This window comes from Chelmon rostratus, chromosome 4 (assembly GCF_017976325.1).
Source record: "Chelmon rostratus isolate fCheRos1 chromosome 4, fCheRos1.pri, whole genome shotgun sequence".
In the NCBI taxonomy this organism is placed as follows: domain Eukaryota; kingdom Metazoa; phylum Chordata; class Actinopteri; order Chaetodontiformes; family Chaetodontidae; genus Chelmon; species Chelmon rostratus.
Window position 1 is genome coordinate 22826031 of NC_055661.1, and position 24279 is coordinate 22850309.

The 24279-nt window shown below is 43.8% G+C and overlaps 1 protein-coding gene across 1 annotated transcript in view; it reads left to right on the forward strand.

The window, feature by feature from the left end:
- ncanb (neurocan b) overlaps nucleotides 1–24279 on the forward strand; it is a 102442-nt gene that overhangs the window by 19261 nt on the left and 58902 nt on the right. The window contains exons 8-10 of the mRNA XM_041935386.1: nucleotides 3179–3472; nucleotides 4474–5313; nucleotides 9979–11202. Coding sequence (XP_041791320.1) covers nucleotides 3179–3472; nucleotides 4474–5313; nucleotides 9979–11202 — 2358 coding nt within the window. The remainder of the gene's footprint in view (nucleotides 1–3178; nucleotides 3473–4473; nucleotides 5314–9978; nucleotides 11203–24279) is intronic.

The following is a 24279-nucleotide window of genomic DNA, read 5'->3' on the forward strand; positions in this document are numbered from 1 at the left end:
AGGCTTGTCAAGCTTTGGATTTTTTCACATTCTGAAGCAGTTTGAATGGTGTATAAAGACTTTGGAGGGTAGTTTATTTGAGCTAAGAGCAAAAGAGCAAAAGTTTAAGGAATGGATTAAGCAGTGCGTTAATTTGTTCTAATGTAAGATACAAACATCAGCATGTCCAGCTAATTAGCTTTCCACATACAGTAGTAACCTAATCCAGCAATACTTCCAAGGCTTATATCAAGAATATAGCCGATCCTTCATTTCTTTGTATCCTATATGGATTATCAGCTGGTGAGGATGCTGACTTTTTACCCTGGACATGTAACTTCAGCCTCACTGTTTTAGCATGATGTCATGTATGCTGCGTAGCCACAGAATACATATTTAAGGCCCTTTTACAGAGGTCTCATTTGCCTGCTGTTGCTTACGTCTGTGTCAAATCTACAACCCACTTTTTCAGATATTTTGATTGGCAAATCTGCCACCACTGTCCTTGGAAGCTGCATTTGTGACGTGCTAGAGAGAAAAGCTTGACAGGCATAGCAACAGTAACTAAGCAGGTGAGGCTTAGCAAACAGTTAAGGTGCTACTGGGCACAACCAATATGAAAGCAGTTCCATCAAGATTCCACCAAATCTAAACAACCTTCAGGGTCCAGTCGAGTTTCACATAAAGAAAATTTAATACATTTAGGCCTAATTAGCCTAATGTTGTATAATATTTTCACTTTCTTACAAAATTAATGTTATTTTTATGAGCCGACTCCCAAAAAGATTGAAAATTCATATTGATAATAAGATACTAATCTTGAAGAAGCTCTCATACCTTCTCCAAGGAGGCAGTCAGTGCTCAGAACAAAAGCCATATTTCAACGACCAAAGAATGAGTCCTTATCTCAACAAAAAATCAGTTTGAAAACTGTTGGCCATTGACAATACACCCAAGTGATGCCTTGAAACTAATAGACAAGCTTGGTGATTCTCCAGAGTTACCTCCCTGGCCAGTGTTCTGCTGTCATCTCCAGGGAATGCACAGCCTGTTAGGGAATAATCCAATTTATTATGAATTATTGCCTTTTTGGCTCGTTGCCAGGCGTCGACAAGCTAATCAATGATCATTGTCAGGACGGACTGGGCCACTGGTGAATAGCGTGAGGTGTGCAGATTTTCTGAATTCATTCATATTCTGCCGGCCTGATGTGACCGGTTGACCATCACTGCTTTATGGGAATTAAGAATTTACACCTATTGGCTCTAATCAATGTACGCATAGCTGGAGGCCTTGTTCCTCTAGATAATGTCCCACTAATGACTGTTTACGATTAATTCCACGGGTGACTGAAGTTTTGGGTTTGCTACTCCTAAGATATTTAGATCCTTAGATAGCCCAGTCAACTCAAGTCCTCTGCCACTCAAACTTGACACGTTCCTTTTACTAAAATATACTGTATATCCAACACACCCTTTCTATTTTGGCAGTCAACGTAAGCCATCAGAGATCTGAACACTCACCGAAACCTGTGTCATCACTTCCGGTCCGGTCTTGAGTTCCCCTGTTCCCCTGAAGAAGGATTATTATCATCACTCCCCGCTCCCGACTGAGCTTCGTAGGGAATGATGGGATCAGAGTTTTATCAGCATATCAATACTGCAGCTATTCAACCATCACATTATAGTTCAGGTTCAATCCAAATCAACGTCCATAACGCTGACGGACCGAAATGTTCGTTAGGTGTTTGTTATATTTTCATATCCCACAGAACAATCGTGAGCACAGCAGGTTTTTAACACCACAATCAAAATCACAACAGGGGTTAGTTTATCTGGGTCAGTGAGGTGAGGTTATGAGGTGGTATGACCACAACTGTTATTAAGCATAATAGTCGTGGGAGTTACTGGAGCCATTTGTAGACAGTATGAACACTTGGTGACTAAGAGCCAGAAAACATTACATGACCACCAGCAACTATGTATTTAGTTGTGAGTTTGCAATATAATTCAGTGAAATTAACAACCTGATTGAAACAATCAGCAGATAATTATCTTAAAAGTAAAATTACTACCTGGTAGGTGGAGGAGCTTGTGTTTTCTTTCTTATTTTGTAAAAACAAAACCATTAGAAGCATGATTAATAAACCCTGTTGTTTAATTCACAATGGTGTTCTGTAACAGGCTATGCTTGAATTAAAATTTCTCTATTGCTGCATATATTTTAGCCTGGTTTGGTTTACTGTATCACAAGTGTTTAATTTAGTCAAATTCTTTTCAACTTTCCCCAATAAATATTTCAGCCATCTTCTGTTTTTTCTTCTTCACATCACTCCTCACATAATCCCATTGTGCTTCTTGCTTCTTTCATTTTGTTCACATCTTCACCCTTTACCCTTCACCTCCTCATCTCAGTTCAATAAATCAGCAACACCATTCTTTACTCTTGGCGTAAATCTCCTGGATCCTCATATCGAACCTGTTCATCTGTTCTCCGCACCTCATTCTCTCTGTCCACTCCTCCAGCTTATATTTTTTTCATCACACACTGAACTGCCAGTGGATTTTCTGATCATATAATCTTATTTGTGCTGCGCAGACACAGCAGTCCTCTTGAGGTCTCTCCGTCTTGCTTGCTAAAGCCCTATTTTTGCATCACTGCTGTATTTTATCCAAACCGGCCGCACCTTTGTTCAGCTTCTCCTTTCTTCTTCTTCTTCAGTCGCAGTCTGTGTACTTGTCTTTCTGTTAGATGCGTCTTTGCAACCGCTTTGAATTCAAAGAATTGTCTTTATATAGTCTGTTCTTTGAATCACTGATGTTTCTTATTTTTATGCAAAAATAAAGTGCATTCTTATGCATAGCAAGCAAAACTTTATTTCAGGTCTCCACTCCTCTTTTTGCTTTGACAAAGTTGACAAAGGAGAGAAAGTAAATGGCTAGAACTCATTGGTTTTTATGTAAAATTCTCACAGACTTTATATGTGTGTGTGTGTGTGCGCGCGCGCACAACAAAACACAGACATAGGCTCAAATGTACCTACATCACTTTGTCCCAAAAAAAAAACCCCAAAAAGAAAAAACTAACTCAAAAAGCGACAATCATAAGACAGTTGAAGACGAACAATCTTAATCGAACGGCTAAAAATACCCTCAAGCTCTCTAACACACTGAACTCCTCGTCTCTCGTCTCTTCCCAGGTGAAGTCTTTCACTCCGCAGTGCCGGAGAAGTTGAGCCTGGCCACGGCCTCCACCCACTGCCATTCCCTGGGAGCCCAGCTGGCCACCGTCGGGCAGCTCTACCTCGCCTGGCAGGCCGGCCTGGACCAGTGTGACCCCGGCTGGCTGGCTGACGGCAGCGTCCGCTACCCGATCAACGTCCCGCGGAAGAACTGCGGCGGGGACGAGCCCGGCGTGCGGACTGTCTACAACAACCCCAACCGCACCGGCTTCCCCGACACCACAACCCTGTTCGACGCCTACTGCTACGGAGGTACTGATTAACTCGATGCACCGTCGTAGTGGTAATTGCCATGGCAACGAGAGGGGGGTCTGGGGACTCACTTTCCATTCTGGTTATTAATTAGCGCGAGATGCTTGTGTCACACATGAAGTAGTTGCAGAGAGATTGTGTGACATTTGTGTTCCCCCCCTGGTGGATTTGAGGGCTTGTATGTTGGGTGTAGTGAACCCTAAGAGAGAGAGAGAGAGAGAGAGAGAGGGGAAAGGGAGGTAGAAAGGGAGACAGACAGAGCGAGAGCATGAATGAGACCAACTGGGGTTTGCAGTGACTCCGTGTCTGACCTCGTCTTTTATCATGTACCAACTGAGAGTGGAATAAGTTAGTTTCATCTTCACTTTGGATTGACTTTACAGCACATTCTGTTCACTCATATTGTGCATTTCATAATTTATCAAACCTATGACTTTGCACCTAGAGCTTTTTTTTTTCTTGCTTCCACTGATGTTAGCAGACTACAGACTGATATTTCCACAGATGGGGGGGGGGGTGAAAGAATGACATTTTCATCTTTCACAGTGTCAGCTTATGAAATTTCCATTGAAGCGAAACATCTGCATAACCCAATCTTTTTAAGTAAACAAGAACAGCATGAGAGCAGAGGAGCAGTGCATTTGTCTAAACAAACAGCTGATGGATGAACCTCTTCACTGCACCAACAGTTATATGCACATTTACATTAATGCTTAAAACAAATGATGTCTGTCACATAGCTAAAATTAGATACAAATGGTGGTATGTTTCGTTTAGAAGCATCAATTTGCTTCATGTAAATAATATTCTCAATGCAATCTCATTGCTATGGCCGTGCAGCATGCTCTGAAATTGAAATCTTGTGTGAGTAGCAGTAGCTGCAATAGGAGGAGAGAGGTGAAGTGAGGTTCAGTGCTGTGTTGTGCTGCAGCAGATAAAGCAGGTCAAGTGACAAAACAGTGCTGTTGCTTTTGATGAAATGTGGCTGTTGTGTGTTGCAGCTCACCAGCCAGCGGGGGTCCAGGCTGCAGAGGCACAGGCTTTGTACCAAACCGCCAACCCAGCGGCCACTGAAGCCCAGCGCAGTGCCTCTTTTTCCAAGGCTTCCACCTGGACTGGCATGGTGGACTTGAACAACGCAGGAGTCCACTCCATTGCCGGAAACAACGACTCCTCTGAGATCTCAGAGGAGCATGTGGTCATCCACTTACGGCCAGACGAGACGTGGGACGAAAAACATGACGGACCCAGAAGCAGCCAACCCAGCCAGGAGGAAGAGTCTGATGGCCAAAGGAGTAGCAACACCGTGGGCCTTTCTGACCTCAGGAGTCCAGAGAGTCATGGAGGTTCTGCTCATGAAGAAGAAGATGGTTATTTTGGATCATCTGACACCCAAACAGTATCCTCCATACCTTCTTCCACTCCCCAGCCTCAAACTAGTAATGGTGTGTTGGCTGAGTTTGTTAACACTCTGATGAGGCCCTTTAGGTACTGGACTGGAGGGAAGGAGTTGGACGGGACAGAAAACAGACTGTCAATTCTTGAGGAAAAAGCAGAAGAAAACCAGATGCAGGGAGAAGCCTCCAGCAGAAACATGAGTATACCAAAACCCAGTGGAAACAAGGGAAGCATTGACAATGCCATCATGGAGCACAGAACTGATAGTTTTTCCTTCGGGGCTCCTACTGGTGGACTACAGAGTCCAGAGGAAGGTCTGTCTGAGCAGGAGAAAGAGGTGATGCCACTGATTCGATTAGTGCCTGCAGTCCAAAGCGCAGGGCAGAGTGACACCACGACACAGCCAGGGGAACGAGCCTCCAGCCCTCCATCCACTGTTGACGGTACGAGCTCCTGTCTGAGTATTTTTGTGTGTTTAGGGTTCACCTTTAACCTTCAGAACTCATCACTGAGTGTAAAATTGAGATAAGAATGAGGATGAATTGAAACTGTTCCACTTCAAATAGAGGCGTGCTCCATTTAAAATGTCGTTGGCAAATTCAAGATCTGTTTATGTCATGCTTTTTAAACAGTCTGTCTCTCTATTCCAAGCTGTTTTTTTCCCTCAAGTATGCTGTAATATATTCCTCCACAGGGCAATTTGAAGTATTGCTGTAGATTTAATTAAACAGTAATTGTAAACAAACAAAGGGGCCATACCACATACAGTAGTGCAAAACGCTGGAGTGGAGGCTGTTTTGCCTTTATTCTCATATTTATCGACTGCGCTGTGTTTACAGTACAGGCTGTCAGAAAGAGCACAAACCAAGCTTGAATTTTAATCTACTTTGATGCCATAAAAGGTTTCCTTTCATATGTATTGTTCATTTAGAACAAAGCAGACCTGCATCCCAAATTACATCTTATTTTTAGGAGTCAAAGACTTATTAGACTGAAAAATTGACTTGTATTAGCTGTGGTGAATAAATTAAACAGATGAGGAAAACAGAGCAACTTGACCAGACATGGATAGAAGTTTAAGAAGTCTGTGTTCAGACACAAAGAGAGGTGTGTGTTTGTGTGTATGTGTGTGCAAGCTGAAGAACCTGGAGGCACTGTCAGACAGGTAACATCCACAGTGGAGTGATTCACCCTCGGGAATGATGCGATGCAACACATGCAAGGATAGAAAAGGTCACCAGGTCACTGTTTTCAGCTCACGTCTTCTTGAAAGCTCCAAACCCCAAATCACTTCCTGTAGCTCTTAACTGCAGGACTAAAGGGAGACCGAAGATTAGAGGAGCAGCTCATGACTGGTAGATTGTTGGATCAATAAATACCAGAGCAATGCACCTACAGTGGAGCCTAAATTACAGCTCATATATACAGCTCATATATATATAGAGAGAGAGAGATAGATCGATAGATCGATAGATCGATAGATAGATAGATATAATAGACCAACGTAGCAAAAAGAAGCCTAAAAGAAAGTACACCATGGCCATATGTGGAAGAGTGCAGTTTTTCTTTTAATGGCCACAACAAATAATGCATCCTTGGCATCAGCTGAAGGGGAGGATACAAAGAAAGACTTTAGACTCTCCCACAGACAGCCAGAAGAATGATTCAATAAAGGTGATAGGCTTTTCTCACCTAGCAATTGCTGGTTTTATTAATATAAATACTCACCGCTGTGCTACCTGAAATCCGATGCCAACCCCCAAGGTATTAATGAAAATCCAAGCCTTAGACCACATGCATTATTCACAGCCGTATCCAATTAACGTGGAGGTTTGGCTGCACTGCCGTTCACTCTCACCTCCATCTATGTCTCTGCCAATTAGGCCGTGGCTCTCTGAAGGTAGGCGGTAATGATCACTGCAGCGAGGACGGGCAACACAAGAGGGGGGATGAGTAGAGCGAGAACGAGGGAGAAAAGGGGAAGGCGCAGAAAGAGGGGTGAGGAATAGTCGTTTCTTTCTTTAATGTTGCAGTGATGGAAAGCTGCCCAACTGATGTCTCTTCTTAAACTAGCATCAGGGAGCTGAATTAACTCTCTTATTGCACACCCCAGGCAATCCCTTGGATCTCAGCACTTCTTAGTAACTGATGGTGTCATGTTGCCTCTTTGATTGAGGGGGATGCAAAGCTTTGCACTGTAGACAGCACATCCGCAAGAAAGATTAGAATTCAAGTAATGAATCAAATTATTTAGAAAATGTGAAAATAGGTCTGTGAATGTAGAGCTATAACTTCAATTATTTCCCCTGCAAATCAAAAATATTTTGAACGTTTTATCGAATTAAGTGTTCTTTTTTTCAAGCTCCTAGTGGAGTGATCTGCCTCCAGTTACAGCATGTGGAATTCGCATAAGCTCTACATTCATGCCCCCACTGTCTGTCAAGGAAGTACATGTCTGCTTCACACCGGTCTCGTCAACTCCACGGACTGAATTTATGTGATAGAAGACAGTGGGGTCTGTGCACCGACACTCAGTGTAGATACTCCTGACATGATTCACATGGCCATGCAATAACTTCTCCTCCGTATCTATTATTAGATGCCATATCTGCAGTTGGGCCGAGGTGGCACTGGTACCAACTCTCTCTCTCTCTCTTCATGTGTCTCTCATTGTCAGCCTCCACTCTCACAATTTAATATCATGTCTGCCTGACCCGAGGGATTCTCTCAGCCCGTTTACTCCAGTAAAGTGGAGTCAACACAGCAGAACCACTCACGGTGGAAGCACACAATTACTGTCGGAACGGGGTTTATTATAAGTGTGTGTTCTGTAGCATTTCGCCGTTGAGTTGTGTCTTTTCCACCAACAGATTTACAGCGTCGGAGCCGAACTCTAAACAGCACCAGCATGAAAAAAATCCAAACTGCTGTCGAATTGTCTCATTTTATTTATTACATGGGTCATTACATAGATGATCAAACCAGATTAATGTGCTTAATTATTCTAACTTTCATCAGTGTGTGTAGTAAAAGTATGTAATTAGCCGTTTGTATTATTAATAGCACAATTACGTGGGTCTACATGGCTCTTATGGAAATGAACCTCAGGCTCATAAACCTTGCTGGGGCGTAAGGCACCAGCGGACCTCCTGAATAATTTACATACATTTTAATATTTTATGCATGGACATATTTGTGTATGTTCTCCCTCTCGTGGTAATTTGTTGTGCTGGGTTGTGTTGCACACCCCCCGCTGTATTGCTATACTTTTCAGACATGCTAACAGAACTGAGGACAGCCAAGCACAGCTGAGCGATGATGATGGTAGCAAACTAGCTGGGCCTCTCAGTAACACGACTGCGCCGCTGCCCTAAAAAAAAAAAAAAAACACACCAGCCGTGAGTCACACATGCAGACAGAATGAATTATTGATGGTGTAGACAGTGTCTGGTTTAAAGCCGTAAGCTGATAAGGTACAGTGGACCACTTCATCTAAATAAACAGGTCTAGATGGAGCTTGTTGTGGAGCAAGTCATTTGCTTATCGCGTTGCAAGTGCTCCTGCGTTTTTCCACATGGCTTCTCTCACCACAGGCAAGCGTGTCCCTGCAGGAGGTTGTTTGGGGTAAGAGAATCCACGGGGAATAAGAAAACAGGGACAGAGAAGAGAAGTGTGAAATTACTTTGAATACGTCCTTCCATCCTTTTGGTGGGTTTGTGCCTCTCTGTGCATGCATGCGCACGTGTGTTTATGGGCTCCCTCAAGGGATGGCTCCCATCTTTGTCTGCAAACTCCAGAAACTTTAGTAGCCGCACTGATCTGCTCCACTGATGAGGAAAGAAGTCCAAAACATCCAACTCACAGTAAATAACTGCTAGTTCACCAAAAGGTACAGTTTGTCTGAACCTAGAAGGTAAATTGAACCTCAGTATAACTTTATGCTGAATTTAAGTATGTACACCTACTGGGAATTTGAGGTGTTACCACATAAAACATCATGATGGAAGTCCAGTTTAAAAATGAATGTATGATCACATTTATTTATGTATATACATATCATTTGACTGAATCATGCATATAGTAATCGGGTTTTTGTGTTGTTTATTGCATAACATTAAAAATTTGCAAGGCCACAGCTAAAAGTTGCAACTGTTGGAGTTTATTTGTAAGAGCTGCCTGAGAAGACAGCTTTGGGGAAAATGAAAGTTTTATTGTCGGTAGGTTTAAGGACTGATTTTGTTTGATCCGGCTTCACATCGTGGATTCTGAATTGGATCATTTAAAGCTAAAAACATAAGTGACTGAAACATCTGTCAAGCATTTTGTTGATTTTTCTTAAAGGAAATATTGCAGGGATCAGATATTGGACAAGGCCTATTGGATCCCACGTGAACACTATTTTTGGAGAGGTTATTTCACACACAGGGCTTTTGAATTTATATGTTTGTCTGTGCTCTTTCTCTGTTGGAAAAAGTATGTAACAGTCAAGATATGCAAAGCAAAATTTGGTGACAGTTCTGGGGTTCTTTGTTAATGATGTGTGGCCACCGTCAATTACATCTGATCACCTATCTGATGATGCAGAGTTTGTAAGTTTTAAACTCCAAAGGATACCAAACAATGTATTCTTTACAAACTTGAACGGAGATTGTTGCCTATTTGTTATGAGTATATACTGTTATAGAGCACAACCTTCACATTTGAAGGTCTTGTAGGGGAATGTCTGTTCCATGGTAAGAACTATGAAGGTATCTCTTTAAATTTCTTAACTTTACTAACTGAAATAAAAAATGGTTTGTAGTGTGAGAGCATATGCAACAAACACAAATCAGTGACGTTGTGGGTTGGTGTCACTGTGTGTGACACACTGTGACACAAACCCACCGATGAACACACGGCAGCCAGCGCTCACCCGGCTGATCCGAGCGGACTCATGCTTTCATCATAATTTTGAAACTGCGCTGTAACAGTTATATGAGGCTCATGTAAGCCAGGCTTGAGTTTTAATTTGCTAATTACACATCCATAAAATTAAATCCACCCCCACCCTCCCCACCCCATAATGGAATCGTATTAATTAGTCTGTTCTGTCTCTTTATTCCCTTTAGAATTCACTGCGTCAGGTCCCAATGAGGGATCACCTCCCAGCGAACCTGTCAACGTATCCGGTCCTCAGGGTCCCAGAGGAGGCCCGGCCTTTGCTCCTGCCCCCAGCAGCCACTTTCGTTGGACCATCAAGTCCATGCGCGGGTCAAAACTAGGCCCCCCTGGAAATGTGGCCTATGTGGGTAAACGTCCCACCTGGGAGCCTATGGAAGCCAAAGCAGGCCCACTCGAGGTGATGACCCTGCCCACCTCCCTTCGACAGGACAACCCAGAAAACTATTCAGGCCAGGGGAAAGACCAGGACGGAGAAGATGCTAACGCTCCATCAGCTGCCAGAACTGCATCAGGGGAGGAGAGGGAGGTAGAGGTGAGCGGCGAAGGGAGCAACTTTCCTGCTGGGTTTGCGCTGAAAGCCGGCAGCGTGGACAGCAGCGGTGTCAAACTGAGTCCTGAAATAGAGTCTTCACTCAGCCAGAGCCAGACTGAGCTTGTGACAGTGGCACAGCACACTACTCTGTCCCAGTGGCAGCTAGTGGAACAGCCCACCACCTCACCTCAGGGCTCCCAGGAGCCGGACACAGCAGAGGAGGCCAGGGGAGAGATCCTCTACGTCCGCCGGCCGACTGACAACCTCTCCTCTGCTTCTTCACGAAGAGGAGAGGGTAGTTCAGGTTTCACTCCTGTTTTTAGGAAGCACAGCAAAGGCACAAGCAGAAAGGAGGTGGTGACTTCCACACCTGAAGCCCTAATGGAGGTGCTGACAACCTCTGAGGTGACCACAGTGGAACTTCTGACAACCAGAGACACACAGAGGACGGATCCTCCCACCACCGTGAGCAGCACAGAAAAACCTTCATACGGAGCCACCACCGAGGAGCCTTCCATTTCCATTTCCTGGGTTCAGGAAGAGCCAGAGAGAACAACAAGCACACCAAACCTGCAGAGCGATCCCTCGGCTACTCCAGCACCCAGTGAGGGATCTCAAACAACTCCGGGTGTCGTTCAGTTGACTACCTTCGCGTCAGGCTCCAACATTGGCGCCACAGAAATGGAATCAAGGTCTGCAGTGTCTGAGTCCTTCGTGGTCGGAAGTCGTTGGACGCCTTTCAAAAACACGAGCCCAAAGTCAGAGGAACACAAAGCGTCAGAGACGACAGACAACAAAGACAAAAACAACCCTTTCGGCATTCTCGTACCCAACTGGGCCTTTGGGATCATCCCATCAGGTACGTGAGCTCCCCAGTGTTCCTGATGAATGAACTTCACTGTCATTATTATCTCCATAATTATGAGTGATTATCTAATCAGTAGCAATTTATTTAATTATGTATGCAGCTCAGTGAGAGCAAGGAACATCATTCACATCATCGCTGTCCTGAGGTGACATACAGTAGAGTAACAGCAGTGTGTTAACACCGCTACTTGCCCTACACCTGAGTTCCTAACCATCTCCAATATATACACCTCTATTTCCTGCCTGTCTGTCTCTTGTTGTTTCATTCTACATCTCCACTCTCTCTGCTGCTCTGACGTGCATCATGCATTCTTAATCCCGGCCTGTTCTTCCTTTTTGCCTTTACACCGCTTCCTCTCCCTTCCTCCCACGGTGGTGTAGATAGACAGCTCCAGACAGCGAGGCAGTGCACTGAGGTGAGACCAGCTAGGTCCTCGTGAAGTAATTAGCGGGTCAGACTGAGTGCAATTAGGTGAACCAGGGAGAAGCAGAGATTCTAGTCCCCAACAAATCAATGTAGACACAAACTACAAGATGGGACTTGTAATTGACTGCGGTCTCTTTTCTCATTTTCAAGTTTGTCCATGTTCGCTCGGCTGCTGCTCTCACGTTCGCCTCAACTTTCCTCTCTCACACTCCATCCCCGAACTTGTCGTTCACAATAATAGCAGTGTCTGTGCTGTTTGTCTCAGCGTGCTCGCATTGATTTCTTTTGATGGTTAATGGACCTGCTGCTGTGGCAGAAAACCACAGAGTAAATGAACATAAAGGCCAGTCGTCTCTGTCTGAATTTGTAATCTTAACAACCAGAATGTATTTGCCTGAATTTAATGTGTCTAGAATTACAGCAGTATTTGTTGTGTATTTCTGCTAAACTAATGCCACTCATTCATCTTCAGCTCAGTGCGTCTGGTATGTTCCGGGTTTTGAAAATACATTTTTTTAAACTATGACTCGGACCATTAGTCACCCTGTTCTGTACAATGCATTTCTAAAAATGTTCCTCATATTCATTACATGTAGGGGTCAGAGCTGGTGGGTATTCGGTACCTGCATTTACATGAAGCCTTTATGCCACTAATAATAAGCTCATTCAGAATACATACACCTCAGGGAAACGTTTTTCAATATGTCTTTTTTGGCATACACTAATTGAAAACAGTACAAATGCAATATATTTAAAGCTTATTCTGGAGTTGATGCAGCAACATGTTTCAAACAAGGTCGGACGGGAGCAACGAAAGACTGGGAAAGTTGTGGAACGCTCCAGAAACACCTGTTTGGATCATTCCACAGGTAAACAGGTTGATTGGTAACAGGTGATAGCATCATGATTGGGTATGAAAGGAGCATCCTGGAAAGGCTCAGTCGTTCACAAGCGAGGATGGAGCGAGGTTCACCACTTTGTGAACACATGATTGTATAAAGGATGTTACTACATGAGCTCAGGAACACTTACATGTAAAGCTGTCAATGTTGCATTCAGTTTTTATTTACATTTTAAACAGCGTCCCAACTTTTGGGGGTTTTACTTCCGATCACTGTATGTTTTTGGAATAGTTGTACCTTTACAGCTGTAACTGTAGTTTTTTCCCCTGCTTCCCCATTTGACTTGTATCAACAACTTACCTCTTCTGTCACCACTTGATTGCCTCCATTGTATTTGTTATTTACGACCACTTTTGACCAATCGTGACAGTTATCTGAGTAGTATGTGTTTCCCAGAGGAACCATCTTTTGGCCAGGTGATGTTTTCTAGTTTACAGGAGACTGTGAAGCGGGAGGCTTGCCCTCTTCCTTTTAATAACAGCAGCAGGAGGAGGATATTCTGATAAAACAGGCTCCAGTAGAAAGTACAGCAGCAAACCAATAACACAGGATCATCTTCTTTGCTTGTGGTGGAGTGCAATATTGAATGCATACAGTGAAGCATGACCATGAAACTAATCTTACCATTTAATTTAGAGGACATATAATTCAGATTCCAGTCAGAACAGGAAAATGTTGGTTTATGTAACTGCAGCTCAAGGACACTTGCTTTCTTCAGATTGAATGGCAGTTTGTCTATTACACAAGGAAATGAAAAGAAAACAGCACAGGAGCACAACATTTTTGTCTTTATCATTTTTTTCTGACACGGTGACATTTGAATGGGCTGAGTGGCCCTGCTCTTGTTGAGTGATTAGAAGCATGGGCCCCCTCCTTCCTAGTGACCTTTTGTCAGTTATAGTACAGAGAAAATTACAGCAATGGTTGCCTGCCCATTAAAGCACAGAGATAGAGACAGAGAGGAGGGAAAGGGCAGAAGGATGGACAGCTGAGGGAGGGATGAATGGGGGTGAGGGGGGTGAGTGTGTCCTCTATGATGCTGTAGGTGGGAGTACATAAACCTTTATAATCAATGATCAGAGACTACACTAACACAGTCCCGTGGGCCTCCAGAGAGCACATTGTTCATGCCCATCCCTTTCCCCCCTTGCTTCCTTTTTCTTTACTTCCCTCCAATCTTCATTCATTGTTTGTTATCAGAACAGTCTCAGCCCCTCTGTGTCCTATTTGGCCATATATCAGAGTGATAAGACGCTGGTATATAATGCCACATCCAGCTTTCCAATTCCCCATCACTCTGGCCTCCAGCTAAACCCACACAGATGGGTGGACACACACACATAAAAACTGAATATATGTGAGGAAGCACCAGCATGCCAAGCTTGCTCAGGAGTAAACCTCGCTAATCCATCCCACATGTCGCGCCATCACATGCAAACACACACACACGACCGAATATGTCTTAATCCTTCACTGTGAACACTGCGAGAAAGTAAACACGTTTCATTTTTATTTCTTTTTCAATTACTCATATCTTCATTTCCATATTGTGTAATCCTAAAGACAGTGTTTATGGAAGTTTGTAGCACCACAAAAAAAGTAACAAAAGCAATTTCCAGTCCGGAGAATCCCAACGAGCGTGGAAATGTGGTTCAGAGCACTGGCATCCAGCCGCTCAGGGTGACAAAGCAAGTCGGGTGGATACAGTAATGTCGGCTGTCTGTCCAGCCTTTAAATTACCAATGCCAGTCTGATACTCTGGCAAACAGGGAGCGGGATGCCTCTGAGTTATAGCCATCTTGACTAAAGCCTTGTCCCGGCCTCAAGATGGATCAGACCTCTGGCAGCATCAATAACACGGCAGGCAGCCCTCAACCAAATTAGAGTGTTAAATTTGGAGGAGAAGAGCCAGTAGGTTGAAGTGTGTGTGTGTGTGTGTGTATTTGGGGATGGAGGGGGAATGTAGGAGATAAATGGAGACGGGGACAGGCTAGGGTGGCATATTATCCGTATGGGTCTGTGGATAGATGTTCAGTTCGTCTGCTGGCTGTTGGAGTCCTTGGATAGGCTGTCTGGAGCAGCGAGAGGGCACATTCTCAATGCTGCATATAGAAGTCTATTGATTTTCCTGCCTCTCCCTCCCTCTGTCTCCCATCTTTTTTTCTCTATTCCTTCCTCCTCTTCTCTCTTCTCCGCCTCTCCCTCACAGGATTTTTTTTTCACTCCTCCTCGCTCCCCGTCTCCCTGACTTTATGTCTTTTATTACTCCTCTGTTCATTGTTATGACTCTCTCCGGCATAATGTTTTGATAGCCTCTTGAACTCCAATGTGGTACAACACAAGGCAGTCAATTGCCATCTAACGGTATCTGTCCCCCGTACGATCCTCAGCCTCAGCAGGATCCCCGTCGCTGCCTTTTAAAAAAGAGTCACCTCCCTTAAATCCGTCCGCTGCCTAATCTGTCATCCTTCTATCTGCTTCGCTTCTCCAAGTTTCTCTTCTTCTTTCTTTTCATGGTGTAATTCCACCATTTTTCCATATCAAACACTCCTGCTGAATCTAATCCTGTGCTATTGGCTGCCGCATATTAAATGAATGGGATTTGTTAAAGAACAGCCTTGAGGGACACTGAGCGTCATCGTGGTGTGGGATGAAACGCCGTTACACACCACTCTGTGCTGACTGAGCATAGGCTCTTTGTATCCTGTCAACCAGGGAAATATCGAAGCTAACTAAAGTGTTGAAAATGAGCTTAAATTCTCTGTGGTGAGAAATCACACTGAGCCTTTTGTGTACATCACTGACTGTTGATAATGATAATGATAATGCACACCAGTTCAAAATCTGTAATATCAAATTCTCTGTAACACTCGTCTGTACTCCTGCAGTCAGTAGTGGTGGCTTTCTCAGCAGGTCGGGGATGCTCAGGAAAGAACACCAGTAAACCCTGTTCATTACAAAAGCATCAAAGTCTCATCATTGCCCCTCACGGTCAGGAAACATTTTTAGGTTAGCCAACATGCACGGTAATGTTGCTAAAGCTAGTGGTGTCTCTGCTTCCTGATTCTCTCTATGCAGATTAGCCTGTATGTCGGACGCTCTGGCCCAGTCCACATACCTGGTTGCTTTCTCTCACTGTGCAGAACAGGGATAAACTCTGCAAAGTAACAAAGTATATTTACTCAAGTACTTTACTTGAGTATTTCCTTTTTGTGCTACTTAACACTTCCACTTTTAGTCCAGCTGTCTGGCTCCAGCTTTAGTTACTTGTCGCTTTTAATTAAGTAAGTAAAGCTTTTACACAACAGATAATATAACAAGCTTTTGAATTCCAACACACTATTAAAGACTAAACCAGTAGTTTCAAATCAAAACAAAAAGCAGTTTGTAGTCGTAGTTCAAAGTAGTCCAGCTGCAAAAGCAGTAGCACACTAATGCTTCAGTATTAATAATAATAATCCAATGATGTCAGTCAGAGGGACCAAACTAGTGCATTTAGTTTACTTGTTAATGTGCTTTTATTTAGGACCTTACATCGGGACTTTTACTTGTAATCAGTATTTTTACATCGCTGTATTTTTGTGTTTTTGCTGTATTTTTGCATTACTGAAGCAAAAGATCTGAATACATCTTCCACCACTGCAGGCCTGCTATCAAACCTGGACTAAGACTATAGGAGGGCCTGTAACATTAGCAGAGTTAAGATGGTCTAACTTCCGGACGTCTCTCTCAGTAAGAGTGAAAATAGAATATTGAGGAGGCAGAGAACGTCTATTTAGAAGTTATCCATCTCTAGGAATTTTAGATGCGTGTTATGAGGCTGTATGTCATGTCAGATTTTAATTTGTTCCTGCAGCAGAACATGTCTGTATTGTTGTCTGCGATGCCATGATATTCAGGCGCTCGATGCACCAATTCAAGTGCTGTGCCTGTAAAGGTCATTGAACACTACATCGAGCAGCGGAATGAGTGGCAAATATTTGCAGTTTTGCAACGCGCAGTTGGTTTTTAAACTGTTAAAGTAAAACACACAGTGACTAAATAATTCAGTAAGGGATTTTCTGTGTAGCAGGCGAAAAGCTCAAGCAAAATATCCGTTAACAGAGTGGGCAGGGAATGGAAAGTGTTGATTTATACATGTAAAAGTCAATGAAACAAACAGCTATGTTTGTAAAGCTAATGCACCATCAAAATTTGGGAATAATATTCTGCAGTGAGCCTGAAAAAACACAGAAAAGCTGTCTTAAACAGGCATTTTTATGGCATCATAAAAATGCTTTATTATCTTTGCTGCCACAACAAAACCTGGTGATTATTCAGCCTCTAGGAGCCCCATCACAGGCTGCTGTATTTTATTTTCTAGATTGTATGACCCAGAGCTCCCATTAAGGCAGATGAATGACTGAATCTCTTGACTGTTGTGGTAGCAGATCCACAGCAGAACTAAAAAACAAGTTTTGTTGTTGTTTTTATGAATATTTTTTCATCTCATGGCCCTCTAAAGATCAGTTGGGCAGCAGACCAAAGTGCTGTGCGAACTTCAGTAACACAGTAACAGTGGATGCTAAGCTCCAGTTTTCTGTTCCCCTAGGCACAACATAGTATGCCTTTTAATCATGGATTTGTTTTGTTAGTAGAGCGCCTTATGCTCACATATGCACGAGGCGTTGTTGTGAGAGATTGTGTGGTCTTTTTCTAGCATCCAACTTTCCATAACTTTCCATTTTTGGACTGGAAGCTCGCAATGATCGTCGCTCGTACCAGCCAAATATAGCGAGCATTTACGCCTCTTGGCTTTTGGAGACACAGTCAAACCAACCCGGCTTGATGAGATATGAAGCTGCGAAGTAAAACAGCAGATGAAATCATCAGCTGCTTGTTGAAGCATTCAGGCATCGTCACGTCCTCTGATTTTATTTTAGTCATAGACACGTCTGTAAACCAGATAAGAGAAGGCCTCTGCTGAGCCATGTGTCACACCATTAAAAACACAGCTGGGGATTCACTGAGAAGAGTTGTGTTTTTTTTCTCCACCTGATGAATTCCTATCTGAGTTTTTATTGTCAGGTACATCCTCAGGGCCCCTGAGGGCGCGTAGAGTTTCATAAGGCAACGAACAACATCACCTCTGTGTGCCACCAATTGGGAAACGGTGGGATGGATGGATGGAGACAGAGGGCTTGGCAGGGTGCTGTCAGAAGGCATATAATCCTCTGTGTGGACTCATTGTGTGGCTGTGCAGGGCAGTGAGAGACTAACCTGCTTGGGTTATCTGGGTAACGTTTACAATGGAGCATTCAGGCGCTATCAGATCAGACGTCAGGAATCTGCTTCCTTTTATTGAAAGAATATTTCACCTCTCTATCTCTACCCAACAGGTCTGTCCTCTAAGAGGACAAAGAATGGAGACAAACTAGCAGCACACAGCTATGTTGTTTTTCAGATCGGTTTCTCTCTGCGCCAAAATGTTGCTTTGATTACCTCTAAACGAGAAGGATCTGGAGATATACAATGTATATATATATATATTAGGATGTGAAACTGTTCGGCAGACACAGAGGAAATAGAGGATCTGTTATGCCTGTAGCACACCCAACAAGTTTAAATAGCATCGTCCCTGAGACGCTACTCTCACATTTTCATTCTCCATTTGCAGTCAGACACATGTATCCATCAGCGACTCAGCCAGTCACACATTCAGGCGCACGCCGTCGAAAATGGAGCCACCTGCCATCAAGGTTAACAGTGAAATATATGATTTCAAATTGAGGCATTTTCTAGCTACAGAGGAGTGGCAGCGGAGAGGATGAGTGCACCCAGCTGGGGTTTTTTTTCGAGCTGCCAGATTGCCTGACTGACTTCACTCCCTCTCACCCTCGCCGGAGCTGAAGGCAGACTGGAGCAGTGGCAGCGGTGTTTGGCTCCCAGCGTCAGTCACAACGCATCACGCAGCAGCCAGCCCACAGCGGGTGGACGGGTTGAGGGGTCTCTTCATGTAGGGCTTGTCAGACACACCCACAGATCTGTCCCGGCGGGGAAGGACTCAGACGGGGGGGAAAAAGATGATGGGTCTCAAGAGGAGGAAGGTTTCTTAAATGATGGGGGTGTTAGAAAGCTGTAAATTATACAATCTGGTGAGCCATAAAGAGAAAAGATATGTTAGCAAATTGCAAATGGTAGCTTGGAGGAATTTTGGGACGCAGGCTTGTTTTCAGAGTTTCTGCTTGCAGAGGCACTGTGAGGTCATGCAAAGTAGTTCTTTTTTGTTGAGTTTTAAACAGGTCTCCAGGCAAATCCTCCTGCCCACAGCTTGCTTCTCCTAATAGTGTTGCCCTGCTGTCAGAACAACTTCTTGATAGTAACCACAGTGGAATACAAACATGCAGGAAAGAGAGTATGAGATCCCCAATCTGTCTGTATCTGTGTGTGTGTGTGCATGTTGCTTTCTGATGTAGGCCTCTTTTGTAAAAGCATATTTTCAACAAAGTACAACACACAACATGCTCTGTCCCGTGTGCAAGATCAGTGAAGGTGTGTCAGGGGTATATTTGTTATTTTCGTTCATATTCGTGCAGCCCAATATGAGCAAGAGATTTGGGAGACGTCGAATATAAATAGGAAGGTTTGGTTCTGATTAATCATTGTCTTCTCAGCCAATCACATCATTGCTCTCATCCCTTTTAAGCGGCTGTGCCAATCACAGTGGGATGAAAATGGCTCAGAGAGTGCTCAGAGTGCAAATCAGCTTTTCCAAACAGGGGATAGTGTTCTTTTCTGTGAGCTGCAGACTTCCAAGACACACATATATATACTACGCGCCATGACGCGCTAATCTGATGTACACACAGGCTTCAGATTCTTGTGTGGTTGTTTTGCAGCAGCCTGGTGTTGGTTGTGTGTGATTTTATCAAGGTAACCGCGGTGGGTCATTGTGGAATTTGACATGACAATTGAAAAGTAGAAACTGCAGATGCACGTCTGTCCTGCTGCCTTCAGCTGATCAACTGAGTGGGAGCTTTCATACACCCACAAGCAGTGGAGGGAATAATAGATAACAGTTGTAAAGGATGGTTGCAGAGTATCTAATCACAGTGTTTATGTCCATTGTTCAGGGTGACTATGCAATGCACATTTCATCTCCCGTTTTGTCGCATAAGCTGTTATTTTAAAATTAGCAACAGTGACACACAGATGCGACACGTCTGCTTGCGCTACTTGATTTGCATGTAGCTCTCATCTGCTGCACCTCACCTCCCACTTTCTCACCATGCAGATACCATACTGATGGGCAAAGTGCATTTCAAGGTCATTTGTCATTGTGTTTCTTGCACCACCATGAGAATCACAAGTACTGTACATGTGTACTGGTCTAATTGTACCTGTAAGAGCAACTGAGCCTTCATCAGTGTGTAGACTAGAAGGCATGTTAATCATTCATACATGCATGTTCATTTCACTTGATGCGTAACAATACGTGTTCTCCTCCGTCATCATGTAAGTCAGATATGAATAATTCATGACATTAACTGCTGCAGCCGTTTTTTTGCATATAGAATATCGCGGGTTAACTTTAGAAAAAGGGGAATGAGGCGGATTCAATATTCTCATTTCACAAACCCCTAAAAATGAGCGAAAAGACACATTGAAGAGAAGAGGGTTAGGAAATCAAGGTGGATCGAATGTGTCTGTGATGATAAGCCTGGATGGATTATTTTCCTGCCACTCTGACAGCCCAGATAATGCAATTTATTTAGGACGGACGGAGACGCTACAAGTGCCACTCTTGTAACAATAGACCCTCAATTTCTTCATCAGTCTCGCCGTGCAGGCTCGCTGCAGCGGGTTGTATTGAATTGCTGGCATGTTGCTCCTCCCTGGTCCTCTCCAGGCTGATTCAGTGTGACGCTGGGTTCTCGAGGTGCTCACTCAGAGCGCATCGGCTGCTTTCTGCTGTCTCAGGCTTCTGGCACTGTAGCTAATTGCAAGTTTCATGCTTTTTCATAGTGTGTGTGTGCTTGCATGTCTCTGTGTGTGTATGTGTTTGCTTGTGTACAGAGGAGGAAAACATTTTATGCAGTTGAAAAGAGGTGAAGCTGAAAATGAAAAGTACTCTATGTGAAAAGTGAAAAACTTTGCTCTAAAATTGTCTATGTGGATTTTTTATTTTTGTATTTTTGTATATTTTTAGTGAAAGCATTATTAGACTAGCATCTCTTTAATGTCATCTACACCTGCAGGGTTGATTTACACCATAAACATAAGACTGTAAACTGATAATAGCAATATGTAAATAAATAATAACTTGGGATAAGTTAATATATTGGCAAGATAGTCTTAGTCATTTGAGTAATCCAGTGTTGATTGCAACTTTCAGCGTGCTCAGTAATAATTAATGCACAACTGTAATGGACTACATGTGGGATGCTTGACATTACAGCCTGCATCCAGTGTTGTTTGTTTTCACCCCTGGACACACTCTCTCTCACACACACACACACACAAAGGTGGTCTACCGTATATGAAGCCAGACGCAGGGCACCGCATGTGGTCAGACAGACAGAAATAGCTGCTCCCTCCCCTGCAGTGCTCATCAATCCTAGTTTGTCAGAGGCTGCTCTGCTCAGGCCGGGCACAATAATCACATCGCTACACCTGCTCCATCTACAACCTTCCCCTCTAAGATATGAGCACACTCTCAAAGGGTGGCAGCCTTTCAAGTGATCGAGCTGGGTTCAAGCCTCGATTCAGCAAGTATCTAAGTTGTCAGTTGTCCTTGACTTCCTGCCAGCTCAGGAGCTGACCAGGTGCTCTGATCTTTCTGTGGCGCGGAGATCAATAGAGTATTTCATTGTTTTTCTTTACAACAGCTGACTTTATACTGTGTTACCACTTGGCTAATAGTGAAGTAGTTTTGTGGCCTTTCCAACCAACGTGTCCAGAGCCATCACTACACACATGTTCTGCAAGGCCCCTTCACATTGTGCAAACTTCAACCAGGATTTATTAGACCCATCATGCACAGTGTGACATGCAATGAAAGACGGTGTATTTATGGCACCGTTAGTTTATACCTGATTGGAATTGGAGTTGTTTTCCCACGTTTTGGACCAGTGGTTCTCCCTTTTGGCTTGTGACCCTTTAGAATAAAGCAATGTCTATTTTGTATCCTCTCAACAAACAGTGACTTTCTTTCTAACCTCAAATTGTTAATTTAAGTCACTGATAAGAGGCTTGAAAGTGTTAAAATCACTATATCTTTGACTTGTTAAAGCAAATATTAGAAATAAATAGCTAAAGAATAATTTTGTGTGGCAGAACATGTCTTTCCTGTTTTTTCTATTAATCATCTCGTGACCCTTCAGATTCGTCTTGCACACCACCAGTTTGAACTGACAGGTGGTGCAGTGGGTTAAAAGGTAGAGGAAGAGGCTTGGTTTCAAAGAGGCGGGCGGCGCTGACCCTCCACGTTGTGTGTATGACCTCATGGACTGTAGGGCCGAAGAATGCGGTGTAATGCTCCACACTGCAGCCTGTCAGCCTCTGCACACATTAAATTGCCTGACTCTGCAGACTGACTGCTGGGGCGCTGACATCACCGGCACCAAACCAGAGCAGCTCCACCAACAAGTAAACGTAACCTCTGCCTCCTCTACATCTCCTCTTCTTTCCGCCGCCACCTCCTTGCTGTCCCTCTCTGCCCTCATGTAGCTCACCTCTGTAAATCAATCACTCTGAGGTAATCTGAGACTGCAGTGGGGTCTGCATCTTTGTGCCAGAGAGAGATGTTATCTATATTTCAGCAGAAATAGGTTTCATATATCCCCGGTGTGTATTCAGCTTGCCGTGGCAGTAATTGTAGCTCATCCGCAGTGAGTGACTTGCCTGTCTGGGGATACGTTGATACATGGATCATATTCCTACCTGTGAGTCTGTCTGCCTCTGTCCATCCTGTCAGGGGAGAGATGGAAACTTGGACTCATACAGATGACTCAGCAGACTTCAGCCAAACAGTCATTGCACATAATTGTAAGCTACACTTTGCCTGGATGAAGCTCCAGATGCGTATAATTGTCTTCATGGAACAATTCCTGTTGTGACACACTTCTATTGTTCACTTAAGCTCTATAGTTTTATAGAAACTGGCTCTTACTTTCGTAGATGTGGCTATAACTCATATGTTTAATAGTATAGTTGTACTTCCTGCTGAGATCTGGGAACATGGTGACATTGATAAAAAGAAGTCAAACAAGAAACATGTGCACCAACATTGGGGTGCACTGGTAGCCGAATGGTTAATGGTTCGATTCCAGCCATGAACCTTTGTTGCATGACGCACCATCTCACTCTTCCTTCATTTTCCTTACAATCAGCTGTCCAATGAAGCTGAAAAAAATAAGCTCCTTCAGACAACAAGAGGGTAAAATTTTACCCAATCTGTCTGTTGTAAACAACAGTTTATGGAACAACTTCCTGGTTCAGCTGTGACCTGATCACACTTGCCGAATGAATGATCGTGTGGTTAAGACAATCTGTGTAAACTGTGTCACAGCATGTGTGATCGATCATCTCACCATTGATTTCTTGTCTTGTCTGCCTTCGCTGTAGCAACGTGGTTCTGTTTCCAGGTTCCAGCGTGCGCTTTGGTGAGCACGACACCAACGTAACCGGCACGTGTGAAATAACTGAATTATGTCCAGAAAAGTCTTAATGTATTCCTGCTGTGGATGTGTAGCTGGACCTGGCGTGACATCCAGCACTGACAAAGCCACTTACACGAATGTATTATAGATGTCTTTTTTTTTTGCTCAGTATCATCACTAAACGCACAAAACACATGTTCACTTTAGCAACCATGCAAGTGACAACATGAATATTTCACGCTAAAGACCTACCGAGCCATCACAGTGATGACGGAAACGACCGCATTTTAAGCCTGTACTTTGCAGTTTGGCACAGCCATCCATACGGCTCTAACTGCTCTGTGTGCCTCAGTACCTTTTAGGGATGTACTGTAGCATTAAATTTTAACGGGGCAGCTCTTGCCGGGCCCAGGTGATGGCTTATCACGCTCATAGATGGGGAACACTTGAACAGGCAGAGGCATGATCTCTGTCTCAGCAAGCTATTACAAGGTTCAGTGAGTCCAAGCACAGCAACGCGGCAGGTGATAAGCAGGTGTACATACAGTAAATGTAAGTGCATGTGTGTGCAGTTTTGCTTTGCGTATGTGTGTGTTGCACTTTTATTCGTGCAAAGTTCAGTGTTTCTGTCAGCACAAGCTTTTCTGCAGGCTTCCATTATGTTGAATTTGCTAACCGCTCAGCTTCAGACTTCACAGGACGCAAGACATTTCCCTTATCGCAATCCTCTTTTATGGTCCATTCTAAATCCTGGGTGCATGTATGAGTTGTCATCAGGGAGTAGCTTCCCAAATATGCCACGACGTTAAGATAATCTCTCTCCTGAGAGGCTTAGAAAAAACTTAAGATGACCCCATAGAGCAGTGAAATGTCACACAGTGGAACATATTTCAGGAAAGTCAGCACAGGACTGGAGAGATGTTGCAGTATCTGCTCAGTGTGAGGGAAGAAGACTTTACATTATCTTTTCTGTGAGGATGACTGCAAAGCTCTGACCTGGAAGCTGAGACCATGTAAGTCCTCCCTCTTTCGTTGTATCTGCCCATCTTCATGGGTCTATTTCTCCCCTCCTCTCCCTCGGACTTTCTCTTCCTCTCTTT